The sequence below is a fragment of the Phyllostomus hastatus genome, unplaced genomic scaffold, assembly GCF_019186645.2.
Source record: "Phyllostomus hastatus isolate PE091 unplaced genomic scaffold, TTU_PhHast_1.1 phas_contig_402, whole genome shotgun sequence".
NCBI lineage: Eukaryota > Metazoa > Chordata > Mammalia > Chiroptera > Phyllostomidae > Phyllostomus > Phyllostomus hastatus.
In genome coordinates, this window is record NW_025333873.1 from 13,687,349 (window position 1) to 13,704,646 (window position 17,298).

Genomic DNA, 17,298 nt, shown 5'->3' on the forward strand with positions numbered 1-17,298 from the left:
GGGGCAGAAAGGAACGGGCTCAAGGCCTTCACGTGCCCCAAGGAGATAGAAACCACAAAGCCCAGGAGAAGCTACAGCCAGTGCAGGAAGGTGGCAGCAGGGGCCGCGCACGCCGACACGCACACCAGACAGGCAGCCCCAGCAGGTCAGGAGGGTCGGGCTCCACCGTGACCTCCCCTCCCTGTATCCTTATTTCTGTGTGGTTCGTGCATGCATTTGAACCCGTCTCGCTGCAGGCCTACCTGGACAGAGGGTGCTAAAGAAGGCTCCCAAGGAGTCCACTTTGCCCGTAACCAGCTCATAACTGACTTCCTTCTGGTACTCCGCGGGGCTGAGGAGGCTCTCGGAGAGAATGCGGGCTTGGTATTTCCCTGGAAAACAGGCCGCAGACTCTCACCGGGCCCCTGCTTAGAGTTAGTTCGCTGACGGCAAGTCGGTGCCTGCACCTCTCTCCCCTGTCCCCCCCCTCCCGGCACCTGGCCTGGCTGAGCGCAGGTGTTTGTGTTGGTCAGATGGACACGCAGCCTACTCCACGCTGGCCCCGGGTCCCAGGCGGGGTCATGAGAGGGAATGCCCAGAGTATTGGCCATGGGGCCTGACTCCCCCGCTGACCCAGGATGCGTTGCTGAGCCCTGCCGCACCCGGCATCCCCCTTGGAACTCGGGGCTGACGGGAGTACCCACTCGGTGGGACGGTGGTGCGGGTGAAACAGACCCTGTTTGTGAGACACTTAGCCCAACGCCCGACACAGCAAATGTCAGTGCCACGCACAAAATGGGGAATGAGGTCAGCGTCAGAGAATGGTGAGAGACAATGGGGTCCTTACCCAGAACAACGTGAGGGTTTTTTAAGTTTTTAAAAATACGAAGATTTCAGGTTTAAGTTCAGAACACCTATTCTGGTCTCAATACACAGCCCCTGCAGGAGGCCAGCGGCCCAGGCCCCACTCCTCGGGTGGTCCCCAAGTCCCCCCTTCCTCCCACTGTCAGCACAGGACCCACCGCAAACCCCGAAGGCGCCAACTCCAAAATGCACCCAGGCTCCGGCCGCCTCTCCCCACTCCCAGCAGCCCAGCGCCCCACACGGCCTCCTCCCTAGGCACACCCCCAGCCTGTTCTCACACCCCCCCCCCCCCGGCAAGTCCTCCTGAACCGAAAGTCAGGTCACATCTCTCCTCTGGTCCAAACAGCTCACACGGGAAAATCCCGGCATTCAGGGCCCCGCACAGCCCCAGGTCCTGGCCAGCCCGTGGTCCCTTCACCTGGCCATGCACCACCTGCTGCCCCATGGTCTTGGGGGGGAAGGGGACCCTGCGCCTGCCCTTGTCGGCACTGTTTCCCCGTCCTTCACACCCCTGCTTCAAAGACACCCCATTGAAGAGGCTCTCCTGACCGCCTCTTAGAAGCCAGAACCCCTAACTAAAACCCTCCACCCCCTTGCCCTCCCCCCTGCCAGGTTCTGTGCTGGATTTGGGCTCTGACTCCCTCTGCTCCTGTGTCCCCAGCCCCTGGCTGTGGCCGCATGGAGGAGAGCTCCCGCAAGTGTTTTCACGATTAGTTAATGGACTCCTTCACCCACACAACACAATATGGCCATTTCTTAAGTCTCCATTAGGTAGTGGAAGAAACTGTCTCTAAGAAGCCAATCACATCGCCAGGTGCACACAAAAGCGAGGTTTTGGGGCCTGTCCAGACCCCCAAGTCACCCCGGTGGGAGTAGGGGTTAGAATCTTCACCAAGCTCACGACCCAGGGCACTGAGCATTGGCACCAGGAGGAGGGCCACAGGACCTTCGGTCCCCAGCTCCCACCCCCCGCTGCTGCCGACCCGGGCATGAGAGGCACAGAGAGTGGAACTGCCAGCGAGAGCCCCTGGGAAACCCACCCCCAGCTGCTTCTCGCCCAGCTGCCGGGTGGCGGGCAGGGCCTCACCGGTGACCGCGATGCAGGAGTCGATGGCGGCGTTCCGGCAGGCACAGATGATCACCACGTAGTTGGTCTTGGCCAGCTTGCCCTCGACCAGCAGCCGGAACATCTCGGAGAGCCCCTCGGCCAGGGAGTAGGTGCACTCGATGACGTGCACGCTGTCATTGCAGGAGCTGGCGGCCAGGCCCGCCAGCCAGGGCAGCTGCGCGGAGGTGACCGGCGCCACGGCGCTGGGCGTGGGCGGGAAGGGCTGCAGCGGCACCGCCTGCTGGTACTGCCGGGTCTCCGTCAGGTGCGACTCGCGCCAGGAGCGCAGGAAGATCTGCTCCAGGTCCTCCATCAGGGGCACCTGGTCGGCCGCTGGCAACACAGGGTGGGCGGGCGGGCGGGCGGCGCCTCAGTGCCTGCTCCATGCCCCCACTCACCCCATGCCCCCACGCGCCCCACGCTGGCACACCCCCACCCGCTCCAGGTGCCCCTCATGCCTCACATGCCCCACACCTGCACACCCCCCTCCTGCTCCAGGTGCCCCTCGTGCCTTACTCAACCCACACCTGGGCACCCCCTCCCTCTCCACGTGCCCCTCGTGCCTTACTCGACCCACACCTGGGCACCCCCTCCCTCTCCACGTGCCCCTCGTGCCTTACTCAACCCACACCTGGGCACCCCCTCCCTCTCCACGTGCCCCTCGTGCCTTACTCGACCCACACCTGCACACCCCCTCCTGCTCCACGAATCCCTCGTGCCTTACTCAACCCACACCTGGGCACCCCCTCCCTCTCCACGTGCCCCTCGTGCCTTACTCGACCCACACCTGCACACCCCCTCCTGCTCCACGAGTCCCTCGTGCCTTACTCGACCCACACCTGCACACCCCCTCCCGCTCCACGAGTCCCTCGTGCCTTACTCGACCCACACCTGCACACCCCCTCCCGCTCCACGAGTCCCTCATGCCTTACTCGACCCACACCTGCGCACCCCCTCCCGCTCCACGAGTCCCTCGTGCCTTAGGTGCCCCCCCCACCCCCACTCGACCCATGAGCTGCACGCAGAGGCGTTATACAAATACAATGAGCGATTCTGGGAAAATGCACCTATTCTAGTTTAAAAACAATCTAAAGTATTTAGTTACATCATATTACAGACTACTGGGAGACACAGGGAGGACACAAAAGCAGCCCTAATGGCGCCATCCTAATGCAAACACAACTATTTCTGTGTACGTCTCCGCCCCCGCCCCCCACGGGCAGGTTTAAATTCCTGGAAGTTGCTGTAAGGATTGCGGGCATACAGCTTCAGAGCTGGTCCCCTGTCCTTCCCATCACACCTCAGTCACATTTCCCCGCTGTTTAGGGTCTTCAAAAATAGCACCACTAATGGGCACGAGATGTTCCAGGCACCTTGTTTACGCAGCATGTCTCTATTGTCAGTCCTGTTATTGCTTCCACGGAATCACCTGTGGGAGTCACTCTGCAGTGCACAGCCGTCTGTGCAGAACACAGCGCCCTCACCTGTCAGTGATTCTGCAGCGTGCAGCCCTCTGTACAGAACGTAGCGTCCTCACCTGTGTGAGTGACTGCAGTGCACAGCCCTCTGTACAGAAGGTAGCACCCTCACCTGTCAGTGATTCTGCAGCGTGCAGCCCTCTGTACAGAACGTAGCGTCCTCAGCCTAAACTCTCCAAAGTGACCTTACAGAGCCAGTTCCCACGTATCATCAGACTTTTTCTAGATGGTCCCCGTGTGTCAACCTCCACGCGTTACCGGCACACGACACACGACACACACTGGTGTTCCTGCACCCTTCGCCCCTGGATACCATCACTTGGGGGGCTGTCAATAGTTTGAGAAAAATTTTCCTTGTTTGACTTGTTAACTGGCATCTCTCCGATGGCTACTGAGATTGCACACTTTCGACATTTTTTTCCTACAGGTATTTTCTGGTTTATGTGTCCAAATTTTATAACTGGGGGCAGGTGGAGGGCAGAACTTCTGTTTAGCAGACGCGTCCCCACCCAGCGCCGGCTCGGAGCCGCGAGCCCCGCTGTGATCAAGTTTCCTGATCTGAAAAAATAGGAATCACACCACCCACTCCCTGGGCTGCGTCAAAATTCGGTTGAATTTCCTGTATTTTCAGACCACAAGACACACCTAGGTTTTAGCAGGGGAAAATAGGAAAAAAAACTTTTGAAGCAAAAAATGTGGTAAATAACAATATTTGACCAATGTAAACAGAACTCAACTGCAGCATTAACAACCATTCTTCCTCCCAAATTGAGGGCAGGGGGCGGGCGGGGAGTACATCTTATAGTCCAAAAAATATGGCAGCTGTTTATCTGCCACGTTTAAAGCCTTTCCCCTGAGCCCACACCCTCTCCAGAACCATCCCTCCCCTCCCAGACCAAGCTCCCTGGGAGAGCTGTCCACAGTCACCACGCTAGTTTCCTCCAACCCCCCCCCCACGTGGCTCCTGTCCCCACGCTCCTCATCCAGCCCCCACCGAGGCTGCCGGCCCCTTCCATGGACCCACGCCCGACAGTCACCCATCAGCCCTCACTCCGCTCTCAGCGGGTCAACCGTTTTTGAATGACTTCCGTACATTCTGACCTATTGTGAGCCCTCCCTGGTCCTTCAGAGCGGTGACCCCTGCAGCCCTGCCCCCACCCCGGTAGGCAACCCCTGTCGGCCTATTGCCTGCCCCTCATTTCCACCAGCCGGAGCCGGTCTCCACGGCGCCGGTCAGCGAGGGAGGCTGGGCACGTGTCACCTGCAGCGGGTGCTCCCGTGGAGGCCCGCAGGCAGGCAGGCAGCGCGGGCACTCACCCAGCTGCACCAGGTAGTAGACGGTGAGCAGCAGCTGCGTCTCCTCCGAGATGGGCTGCAGGGCGGAGGCCCCGTACTGCTCGTGCGCCCGGGCCAGGGACTGCGAGCTCTGGTAGCAGGTGTGCAGGAGCGGGCTCACCACCACGTCGTTCAGGTTCCCGCACAGGTAAGGGAAGTTCCCGTGGCCTGGGGAGGAGCAGCAGCGGCATCTGCTGGTCAACCGGCCTGGGCCCCACCCAAAGGGCCCTGCCCAGTCCTCCCAAGTCCCGGCCTCTGGCCTCATGAAAGACGGGATTGCTTTCATTGAGCCCCGAATCAGCCCCCACGTAGTGCACACACTAGCCACTGACCCGACACTGAGATCAAGTCTGGTTCTGCGTCCCGCTCCCCACTGGTGACCATGGCTATCCTAGCCCAACCAGACACGGGGTCCATCGTCCAAAAGACCAGCGGCAGAGGGTGACAGCGAGGCCAGCCCCAGACCGGGCGGTGCCGGTCCCGCCAGTCGGCAAGGGGCCGAAGCTCTGTCTCTAGCCCCTGGTACTCAGCCCCGAGCCTGTGGCCATGGCGGGAGCTCAGTGAGGCTGAGTGAGTGAGGAAGGAAAGGACAAATGAACAAGCAAATGAACGGCACGGAGTGGAATCATTTTACTTGGGCCTGTTGTGCAAAATCAAGAAGCTCTCCTGGCTGGTGTAGCTCAGTGGATTGAGCGTGGGCTGCGAACCAAAGCATCGCAGGTTCGATTCCCAGCCAGGGCACATGGCAGGGTTGCAGGCCACGGCCCCCAGCAACCGCACATTGATGCTTCTCTCTCTCTCTCTCCTTCCCTTCCCTCTCTAAAAATGTATAAATAGAATCTTTAAAAAGAAAAAAAAAAGAAGCTCTCTGACTGCTGGCAGAGGACTGGGGGCTTCCCCGTGACGGGGTAGGTCCGCTCGGGTCTTTCATCGTCCTGGAAAGAGTGTCGGTGAGCGCTCAGGGGACACTGCGGAGTCCGACTGGAAGAATGTCAGCCTGCTGGCCGTGTCTCGCGCATTCCTCCAGCCCCCTTCCCCCCTCGGCCGGCTCCCCCACGCTGCACGGCGCCACTTGCCTTTAAATATCACTGGCTTGGCCTTGCATATCTTCAGCAAGTTGTCCGGGACAGACACTGGCTCCCCGGAGGCCACCACGGGAAAGGTGACTGCAGCTGGTCCCGCCCAGCCAGCCGGGGGCAGGCAGGACATGCCCGCACCCTCTGCGAACACACTGAGAGCGTTAGGAAGACTCACCTCGACCCTGCCCCGCCCCCCACCAAGTCTTGGGATCGCAAGTTTCTGAGGTCAAAAGCATCTTTAAGGTCACCGGGTCCAACCATCCCCACCAAAGGACCCAGGCTCCTCTCCATTATCCTTGACAAGTGACAGGCAAGCTCCTTTTTAAAGTCCTTTCAGGTCGGGGAACTCACTACTGTGCTGGGATGCTGGACTTTGTTAAGCAACTCTAATACATGCAAGAGAGAGCCTTTGGCTGTACCAAGGTCAGCCTCCCTCCAGTTCCTCGCCAGCACACACAGAAGCCCACACACGCATGCACACGCCACCCCACCAGCAGCAGCACACCCGAGCCTTGGATTCTTGGAAAGTTCTGGTCACTTACCATACTTAGCTCTGTTCCCACCACCCTGGGGGTAGCCACCGTCTGTAGCTGATGGAGATTCTGGAGACCACCCTTTGTGGCGCTTTTTGGGGGGCCCGGAGTTGGACAAGATACCTAGGCGACATTCAGAGTGTGCATTAAGCTGCCCGTGGGGATGAGCGTCGATAAAACATTCCCCTGACTTGGAGAACACTTATTTATTTTTTAAAATCACCGTTCACGACGGGCTTTAGCATCTACTGAAGCATCTAGGCATAAGGCAACATCCTGTCCACCTTTGCCAATGCTTCCTTCCGAAGTTGCGCGAGGACACCGTTCAGTCTGAAGGCTTAGCCCCTCCGCCTTCAACCTGGGATCGTTAGGCGCGCCTCTGAAAGGTGCCTCGGTCAGGACCAGAGGGAATATATGTAAAGCACAAGCCTGGGCCCAATGAGTGGTGGCCGCCAAGACTCCATCACCATCGCCTCACATTCCCATATATCGCTAACGGCATTCCCGCAGACAAGCTGCAGCAAGCTCAGCCCACCGCTGCAGCTGCACCACTAGGGGGCAGCACGTACCCAGCGCTGCTCCTCTCCCCACCCCAAGCCTGGAAAGCGAATTCCAGGCTGAAGAAATCGAGGGGACCTAGGCTGGCACCCACGGCTGCTACCAGGCATCCTGCCCTCCCAGATGACAACAGGATGACAGCGTGCCCGTGACTCTCACTGGGCTCGTGGTTACTCAAAATTCCACGGACTGGTCACCGTGCTTCTGGGACCAACTTTTGGATGCAACATCTCCCCTGCACTTAAGAGCTACATGGCCAACCCTGACTGCACGTTACACTCCCCCGAGAAGCTTTTAGGACCCTCCTCGCCTAAGGCAGCCCCGCCCCATGTAAACCAGGACCCCGGCGTCTGTGGTGGGGGAGGGGCGCAGGCGGGCTGATACCCCCCGGGCTCCCTGACGAGCCTAAGGCGTCACGGAGGTTGGGAACCACCACCTGGAGCAACGTTTCTCTGATTCCGGCCTGAGGAGGAGCCGGACAGAACCAGCAGGGGCCCGTTCACACGCTCCGCTCCTGGGCCCAGCCCCCGCCTGCGGAGTCCGGTCTCTGGGAAGATCGCTGGAGGGTGAGACCGCTGACGCACTAAGTCCCTGCAGACCTGGAGCTCCAGGACCCCACCTGCCCGGGGACAACCCAAACTGGTCCCTGCACAGCCACCCGCTCAGCAGGGACAACACTTTGCCCCGGAGGCAGCCTTCAGCCCTCCCCAAACACCCCTTGCCGCCTCAAAAGCAGTTTCTTAAAGCTGATCCCGGCCGCCGGCAGAGCAGGCCATCCGTTCAGCGGTGCGCGTGGGGGCGGGGGAGGGAGGAGAGAGAAGCCTGGCTTACAGCGAGCACAGCGCTGGGTCCACTCTCCCTCCACCCACAGCCTCTGCGCCAGCAGGGGGCCCCTTTACCCCCCTCGCTCACCCCCTTCTCACCCCTGACTCACCCCGATCCCCACCTCCTCAGCCCCTTTCCTCACTTCCTCCCAAAGCATCTCTAATTAGTGCTTCCCCAGCCGTGAGCTGCAGGTCACTTGTCACCTCCTGCAGGAAGCCCTCCCTGAACAGAGCAAGCTCAATGCTGCTGCTGCTGCTGCTGCTGCTGCCGCTCCTGCTGCCGCTGTGGGTGCCGGTAAGGTGCCCTGAGGGAGTTGCCTGATGGCCCAGACTCCTCCACACACATCACCTCGTCCGATCCTCTCAACGGCCCTCAGAGCAGAACTCGTACCTCCAGGCAAGGGGGCGTTTAGCCGGAAGTCTTGTTTATGCAAGACCCCCGACTACCAAGAGACAGAGTTGGGTTTTGGATCCGCGGTTATCTGATGTTGTTCACACGATACCACGTCACCCTCTGCTTCTCCCGAACCCTGCGGCCCTTCCGACGGGTGGCTCACAAAGGGACAGGTCCCCCGCCTCACGAAAGGCTCTCACGGTTTCCTGGTGGGACCCGTCACCCGGCACCAGGGCCTGGGCACAGCCCTGCAGACTGGGGAGGCACCTGCTGCCCTGGCTGGACTCCGTCCAAGCCACACCAGTTCCAAGAGGCTCCCATGTCCGCCCCCCAAAGCCTTGACCCAGAGAAGGGCAGGGCCCGCGGGACGGGCAATGCTACCTAGCGCCGAGGGCCGCGTCACCGCCGACAGCTTGCTCTTCACCAGCTGCTGGTGCTTCGGGGAGTCCTGGCCGTTGAAGACAGCTGGGCCCGTGGCTACGGTGAGAGGGGGGTGACCAGAGGCCGGTCCTGCTCGCAGAGAACAAGACAGAGCAGGTCAGCTCACAGCACGGCGGTTCCGCCCGGCTGAGAAAACACACGGAGACACACATGCATGCACACGCGTGTGCAGACATGTGCACACACGCTCCTGCAGTGAGCACTCCCCGGTGGGGGAAGGCCCCGAGGGACAGGAGTGGCCCGTGGGGCTCCGTGAATTCAGGGCTGCCCCGGAAACTGTTCCTGCTTCCTTCCACCTGCTCCTTCACCCCCCAGGGCCAGGTGTGTATCAGACACACTGGGCACAGCGGTCGGGTTTGCGGTCACCGAGGCCCTCTCCTCTCCGGCCTCCCAGGGGAGGGGGCAGAGTCTGCTCGGAGAGTTGAAATGGCCTGCCCTGAACTGCCCGGCCGGGAGGCGGCAGCGCGGGCGCTCACACCCCGGTGTTCTGATGCCAAAGCAGCGGCCTCTCCGGGTGCCTGGTGGCAGAGGCCCCAGGCGGCCCGGGCACCGGGAGGGCAGCGGCAGACACCTCGGGGTGGGGAGGGGGGTGTGGCACCTGGGGGGGAGCACGTTTCAGCGCAGGGCAAGCTCTTCGTCACAGGTGGGACCAGCCAGGGGGGGCGGGGGCTGTGGTTCCTCTTGGGGTCCGACCTTGGACCCTCTTGGCAAAAGGAACGGAAACCACCAGCCCCCCCCCCCCCCGAGCCCCAAGAAGGCTGCTGCCTACTGTGGTTGCCTCTCCCACGTTTAAGGCTTCAGCCAGAAATACATGCTGTCAAATCTGGGCTCCGCCCGCCCATGAGTGAGGTCCCAGCTGGTGGCCCCCATTTCCCAGCGAGCACGACGGGGTCACAGAAGCCTGGTCACAGGGGCTCGTTAGGGTTGGACGGGACACGCCCAGAGCTGGGGCGCAGGGCACATGGGACAGAGCGCATGTTCGGTCTCACCGCCCCTCCCGGGAGCCCAGTTCCAACGCCGACTTAGTGCCCGTCACAGGGCAAGCCCTACGCTGCAGACCGGGCCTGCCGAGCGACCCCACCAGCCCACCGATGGGGGGGACCCTGTGCCGGAGCAAAGAGGCATGCAGAGCGCCTTTCCAAGTTAGAAACAGAGCACTCTGTGTCGGAAACTCCCCCAAGGTCAAGACGAAACGCGCAGGCGCTGCAGAGAAAGAGGACATGGGGCATGCCCCCGTCTCTCCGGGAGTGCCCGTCCCCCAGCAGCCACGCCGGGGGCACGCCAGGCCGCCACGGGCTCTGCTCCTCCGGGCCGCTCCAGCGCCTCACCTGCGGGCTGTGCCCCCGGGGGGATGCTGAGGTTCGTTCCGGGAGTGGGCTCCCCGGAGAAGGCGGCCAGGGGCCCGGAGCTGTCCAGCAGCGGGAAGAGGGAACTGGAGCACGGGCCAGCGGTGGTCTGCCGGCCTCTGAACTCTGCGGACAAGACAGGGTCGTGAAAACCAGGTCGCTGCTGCCCCCACCGGTTAGAGATGAGCTCCAAGCCTGGGGTGTGTCCTGCAGGGGAGCCAGGTACGTGGACACCCGAGCTCTAAGGGCAGGGGCCCATCTGAGGGACACGCTGACTGACAGGAGAGGACAAGAGTGAGCATCTGGGGAAAAGAGAAAAGCAGAGGATACGAATGCATCCTCCAGCCACTGCCCATCAAAGGTAAAGGTACCACCCATACCTTCCCCCAGCCCGCAGGCTGCTCTCAGCCCCAGGGACGGACCTCACCTGCAAGGTGCTTGGCCACAGCAGATAATGACAGCCCTTCACTGGTCCCCCGGGGAAGACCTGCCGCCTCCCCGGGACCCAGAAAAGGACTGGCGCGCACGAGCAGCTCAAGGAATGTCAGTGTTTACTGACTGATGCAAGCAAAGGAGAGGAAGAGGAAGTGATGATAGGAATGGTGGGGGAGGAGGCTCGCCCAGAGCCAGCGGCTCCTGAAGCCCCTGTTCTGCTCGTGGGAGCTGGCTGGGAGATGCCGAGGGGCCAGCAGTGAGCCAACATGGACAAGTGAGGGACCAAAGGTCGGTCCATCCAGTCGCCTCACTGAGAAACCTTCTAGAACATGCCCCTCCGCACCAGCTCCGTGGGGGCATCTCAGGGAGCAGCCAAGGCTGGGCCTCTGAAATCCACCCTCTTCCTCTCCTCCACCCACAGCTCGCTGCAGCCAAGTGCCCCGGCCCCACACAGGGGACACAGAGAGGGAGGCATGGGGCCCAGAGACTCCCTCCAGGGCCGGGACGCTGGGGAGCTGTTCTTTCTGCTCGGGGACTGGGGGGCATTATTCAAGCCAAGTTTCCCTACATTGGGGTTTTGCAACCTTGCACCATGGACATTTTGGAGTGGGTAATTCTTTGGGGGGGGCCAGAATGTCCTATGAGCTGCAGGATAGTGGGCAGCAGCTCTGGCCCCCCTCCTCAGAGGCCAGTAGCACCCTTCAGCCGTGACCATCAACAGTGTGCCCACACAATGGCAAATGTCCCCTGGGGGACAAAGTCACCCACTGGAGAACCTTCCAACCACTGGCCACAGGACGGCACAGCATGGGGCAGCCCTCTGTCAGCCCTTAAACAGCCCGCACAAGTAGGCTGACGCTGTAAACTGAACACCTGTCATGAGAAGTGGCATTTTAATTGCACACACTGGCCCCTCACCTGCCTTCAGTACTGCCACCGAGCCGTCTCTCCGCAAAGTCCTGCCGACAGGCACCTCGCCCGCCCGGGGGACACCCCGTCACCCGCCCGCCCCGCAGAGCCGAACCCCTCACCTGAGCCTTTCCAGCAAATGAGAGGCCCTTTGGTAAGAGCCCCCTGGGCGTTGCGGACCAGGTAATACTTCAAGTGCTTCTGCTTCTTGGGCTGAGTGGTCAGCTTGAGGTTTATGTGATTGGAGAACTCCGTGAAGTAGCAGAAGCCTTTCTTCCCGCAGCCAACACAATTCCCAGAGAATCCTGGAGAAGGAACGGACCGTGCGTGACTGTCCCCAGCTCACCTCCAAAGTCCTCTTCCGACAGATAACACACGGTTCATCAGAACTGACCACTCACGTCCTCTGCCACCGGCCGGAGAATCCGCAGGGGGGCAAGATGGCCGTGACTCAAACAGGAGGAGGACCACCAAGAAGACCTTGCCACGGACATGGGCCCAGGCAAGCTCGGGAGAGTGAACTTGCTTGGGTGCATATCCGAACGCCTGTGGGAGCCGACTTCCCAGGACGAGCACTGTCTCTGCGGCTGCCCGCACGGACCGAGTGTCTGCAGGAACCCGGCCTGTCCCACCCCCCCGTCCTCCGCGCTGGCCAGTCCCAGCGTCTCAGTGTTTGCTCACTGGCGCTAGACACGCCAGGAGAGCGCGAGAGAGTGCAGACTCCCGCCCTGGAGTCGAGAAATTCGATTCACCCTGGCTGGCGTAGCTCAGTGGATTGAGCGCAGGCTGCGAACCAAAGTGTCACAGGTTCGATTCCCAGTCAGGGCACATGCCTGGGTTGCAGGCCACGGCCCCCAGCAACCACACACTGATGTTTCTCTCTCTCTCTTTCTCCCTCCCTTCCCTCTCTAAAAATAAATAAAATATTAAAAAAAAAAAAAAAGAAATTGGATTCAACGAGCTGCTGAAAAGGGCTCCACGGTGCATGGCAGGCAGTGGGGAGGGGGTCTGGGGGCTCCGGGGCCGGGGGAGTGGAGGCATGCTGCTCGAAGGTGGCTGTCACAGGGTCAGCGTCCTGCTACCCGAGGCCAGAATGGGCCTTTCTGGGAGGTGACCGAGGCTGCCATCAGCTGCGAGGCTCTGGGAAGGCCGTCTACGCAGTGGCGATGGCAAATCCACCTCCTAGGAACTATGAAAACCCAGAGAAGCCCTGGCTGGCGTAGCTCCGTGGATTGAGCTTGGGCTGCGAACCAAAGTGTCGCAGGTTCGATTCCCAGCCAGGGCACATGCTTGGGTTGCAGGCCATGGCCCCCAGCAACCACACATTGATGTTCTCTCTCTCTTTCTCTTTCTCTCCCCCCTCCCTTCCCTCTCTAAAAATAAGTAAATAAAATCTTAAAAAAAAAAAAAAAAACAGAGAAGAGGCTTGAGAAGACCTTCGGAGCCGTCACGTCCATCCGAACGGCACTCACCAGAGCCACGGGCGAGTGCGGACCACTGTGAGGACCAGCTCCGCCACCTGACGGTCGCGGGACCCCGCCTGAAGGAGACTGTCCTTCAGCCCTCGCCTGGCCCCAGGCACGGCTGCTGTCAACCATCCAAGGACCTTTGGGAGGGGCGCCCTGAGGCCGACCCATTTATTTAACCACACTCTCGGGCCGACGAGTCTACCAAGGTCCTCTGGACCTCGGCCCCGAGGGCTGCGCGGCTCTGCACCGGGTCTGCTTGCACGCCTGGTAGACGGAGCCCCTGGCCCGTGTTCAAAGCGGCATCTGTCGGTGACAGTTCAGGACACCTCCACCGGGAGATGACACGTCTACGCTGCGGAACCCTGCGGGCTCGCCAATCTGCTGTATTTTAGGCAAATGTCATATTCCCCAAAAGGCCTTAGAAATAAGGGTCAGTCTCTTGGTCTAGATGTAAGACAAGTGCAGGCTAGTTCGCTCTTCCAAAACCCTGCTCCCTCTGCAGCAGAGCACACGGGAAAGGCCCCAGAGACACGTCCAACATGGCACTCCGCCTGCTGGTGTTCTAAAGGGACAGGGAGGGGGCTGATGCGCACAGAGAAGCCGTGACGTCCCTGCCCATCCACTGTCATCCGGACAAGCCACTCAGTCAATCAGGGCAGCAAGACCACCTTTGGGGAAACCTGAGAACCAGAGAGGCTAAGCAAGAGTCTGAAGTAGATTCAGAGAGTGTGGCATCTGAGTCTAGCATGAGGCTGAGGTCTAGACCCACAGCGTGGCATCCAGGGCCACCCCCCAAGCCCCCCAACCCTCGTCTCCAGCTTTATTTCTAGTCCTCATTCTGCCACACAGGCAGCAGACACAAGGCCCGCAGGCTGAATCCGGCCCTCCACCTTGATTTATCCGGCCCGGCACCTTGTTTCTGCCCGGCAGCAGCACCGAGCTCCTTGCCCCTAGTTAAGGAGTAGTTACATGTATACAGTCCTAAAATGACATCCAGCCCCTTGAAGGCAACCGTGAGGCTGATGTGGCCCCTGGTGAAAATGAGTTTGATGCTCCTGTTAAATATGCTTAATTCCAAAGGGCTCCCTCTGCTGACTTCCACTGCCCACTCCTGCCACGCTCCTGCCTCCAGGCACACGCACACTCTACCTCACGTGAGCCACATCTGCATGCACCCCACCCACCGCTCAGCCCTCAGCTCAACGCCCACGCCTCCGGAGACTTCCCTGCCCCAAAGGGGCTGGGCTCACTGTTCCCGGGGCCCCTGCAGCCTCTCTGTACCGTTCAGAGGGCCGTGTGGCTTCTTCCTTAGAGTTCTAGTTACTGCAGTTCATGTCTTTCCCCCACGACTTTCCCATGCGTCCCAAGCGCTGGGACCGTGGTGTGCCCGAGTGGAGGCGCATTGCTCTGGGTACATAAGCGCCCTCGCACAGACTAGTGCTTGGCGCGGGGCAGAGCGTCCGTACACATCGGCAGGGAAGGAAGGAGACAGAACACAAGGTTAAGTACAAGAGTGAGCACGGGCACATTTCTGGCACACGTTGAAGTAATCATCTAACATCCTTACTGGTCCCTTTGCCTCCAACATGGGAACCTTGAGATAAACAGCCATCTGAGGCCCCGAGAAAACTCCCAAGCTCCCCGGAAGGGGTTCTGAGCCCGAGCGTTGAAAAGACGGATGAACAAGAAACAGCTGCAAGGCCAAGGACGCTGAGGGTGACCGGCCAAGGCCAGCACGGCCACCCCTGTCCAGAAACAGTGGACATGACTTTGTGTCATGAGAAAGGTGCACTGCAGGGCCATCGCAGACGCGGGGGTGGGAACCACGGACCGTAAGAGCTCCTCTTTGTGGTTGCGAAAAGCAAGCGGCAACCTGGGTCTTCCCGGCGTGGTCGGTATTTAGGGAGCCCGCAAGCAAACCGCCCTTCTGTGTCGGTGCTCACTTTCTGGTGAGAAGAATCCGCTGCTCTTCAGGGAGATGACCCCGGGCAGGGAGGGCCGACCGGGAAGACCGCAGTGCGGCTTACCAGCCGGCCCAGGGGACTGCAGAGTGGTTGCAACCACCCCAGCTGAACATACGAGATAATTCTAATCTTTCGAGAAATTGTCTGAAAGCCAATACAGGTTTTCAGGAGGAGGAACACAGTAAGTCCTTCTCTTTGCAAGTCTCCCCGAGGACACGGACATCTGTACCAGTCCCCTCGGGAGACACGCCCAGGAAGCGTGCCACCGGGCCCGAACCCTCCAGCCCCCGCCAGGCGCAAATACCCAGACTCGAGAGAAATCATTCCGTCCACGAACTGCCCCACGGGAAAGGCCCCATAAAAACACCTCGCTCCTGACCACACACAGGCGGCACCATGCGATTTTCCCACGGGTCCGGTTGTGTTTAACTAGCACACCTTGAACTCGTGCCAGTGTACACTGGCCACCAAGCCAGGCTCTCTCTTCTGTTGGGAGGAAAGTTCCTGACCTCCTACCCACTTCACTGTAGCAGAGCATGCACATACTTGCAAATCGGAGGGACCGGGGTTCAAATCCCCACTCCCACCTTGTGTGACTTTGGGCGGGTTAAGTAACATCTCAGAGCCTTTTTTGCATTTCTCATCTGTAAACATGATAATGGTGAACATTTATTGCACACTGACCAGCTGCCAGGCCCTGAGCCCAGCACTTGACATGATAAATGTTCTCATTTAAACCTCCAGCAGCCCTATAACACAATTCGCAGGCTCCCCAGTTTACAGATGAGGGCATCGGGCACAGGGAGAAAGCAGCTCGCCCACAGAGGGGTCGGGGGTTGGGACTGAACCATTCTGCTGCGGCACGTCCTCACAAAAATCCATCTTGAAGGAGCGGGAGGAGGGCAAAGTGCCCACCATGTGCTCAGCACACAGCAGGTCTCATCCAATGTCATTGCCTCCTCCTGTCCCTCGGACGGGCACGGCTGTATCACAGAGCGGAGCTGGGGCGGGGCGGCCGGGAGACTGAAGTCTGACCCTACCCAGGCCCTCGCGGTGCTGAGACGGGGGAGGGGGACGGGGCCGGGGGGGGGGGAGGGAGTGGCTCCATTCCGTCCCTCCGGGTTCCGGTTTCCCAACCATCACAGGGGACGTGAGGTCTCAATGAACCCTGAGTTTCCTTCCAGAACCAAAGGTATCTGACTCCTCTCTGAAGCACCCACAGCTGCTTCCTTCAGACGCGGCGGGCGGGCAGTGGCCTCTGAGCGCGCAGCTAAGGGCGGGCTGCGGGAGGCGCACCCGGGAATGACGCAGGGGGCTCGGGGCACGGCACTCGGAGGTTCCGACTGTCAGGCACTACCTGGAACCCTGCAACAGGCTCATCACCGGTGGCCCGGCCTCAGTTTCTCCTTTAATAAAAAGCAATTATTCGTGTGACCTCCGAGAGAGCTCTCTGAAATGCAGACTAAAACATGGCGATCGCTTTACTTGAACATTTCCCATGTCTCTTTAAAACATGAACCGTAAAGAGAAAAGTAGGAAGGAAGGACGTGTAAATGAAGAGAGACTTATTAATAAGAGACACTTCAGAGGCCTAGCGACCGAATGCTTTGGGAGAATCTCATTTTGATCTTAAAGAACCAACTGTAAAAAAGAAATTTGTGCCCTGGCTGGCGTAGCTCAGTGGATTGAGCCGCAGGCTGTGAACCAAAGCATCGCAGGTTTGATTCCCAGTCAGGGCACATACCTGGGTTGCAGGCCATGACCCCCAGCAACCGCACATTGATGTTTCTCTCTCTCTCTCTCTTTCTCCTTCCCTCCCTCTCTAAAAATAAATAAAATCTTAAAAAAAAAGAAATTTGTAACATAACACTTGAACACGCTGGAGATTTGAGACTATGAAGGACTTAATGCTGCATTCTTTAGGTATGGGGATGTTACTGGGATTCCAACAAGAAGCCCGTATCTCTGAGATACGTATTGAACCATTTACAGATGAAATGACCTGATGTCCAGGACTTGCCTCAAAGCAGTCTGGAAGGTGGAGAGGGGGAGTTACAGGCAAACAGGGCAGCCCCGCGGTTGGGGGCTGTTAAAGACGGCAGACGTACACGTCAGGCTGCTAGCTCTTCCGTCGACCCTGCAGTGTACAAACAGCTCCCGGGAGGCTGTGGCCTTTTCTGGGTGGGACCCTACTGGCCCCATTCTGCAGCCTCTGCAGCGGCCAGAGAAGTTCTCACCATGACGCCCCACCCCCCTCAGGCTGGGTTCCTACAAGCACGAGGTCCCTCTGTCTGGCCTGCCCTTTGTCCTCTGGGACACGAGCACCAGGGCCACGTCCTCTGGGTTCAAACCCAGGGCCTGCCGTTGACTGGCTGGGTGTCCCTGAGCAAGACGGTTAACCTCTCTGGGCCTTTGTTTCCCCATCTATAAAGGCTAGATAATTAATAATGGGCCCACCTCAGCGGGCTCTTTCAACAGGGCATGGTTTGGGGCACGTGATAAGTCTCTATCAAATAACTGCCGGTCGTGTTCTTCTCCAACGGGCGACGTTCCCCTCCTTTGGCGGGGCCCAGCTGGAAGCC

At 59.7% G+C, this 17,298-nt stretch overlaps 1 protein-coding gene across 8 annotated transcripts in view; it reads right to left on the reverse strand.

Moving 5' to 3' along the window:
* GREB1 (growth regulating estrogen receptor binding 1) overlaps positions 1-17,298 on the reverse strand; it is a 106,906-nt gene that overhangs the window by 34,849 nt on the left and 54,759 nt on the right. For all 8 annotated transcript variants that reach the window (XM_045844534.1, XM_045844536.1, XM_045844541.1 and 5 more), the window contains 8 exons: positions 11,406-11,588; positions 9,922-10,065; positions 8,534-8,662; positions 6,386-6,499; positions 5,841-5,984; positions 4,747-4,932; positions 1,931-2,284; positions 243-371 (listed from right to left, as the gene is read on the reverse strand). In XM_045844534.1, coding sequence (XP_045700490.1) covers positions 243-371; positions 1,931-2,284; positions 4,747-4,932; positions 5,841-5,984; positions 6,386-6,499; positions 8,534-8,662; positions 9,922-10,065; positions 11,406-11,588 — 1,383 coding nt within the window. The remainder of the gene's footprint in view (positions 1-242; positions 372-1,930; positions 2,285-4,746; positions 4,933-5,840; positions 5,985-6,385; positions 6,500-8,533; positions 8,663-9,921; positions 10,066-11,405; positions 11,589-17,298) is intronic.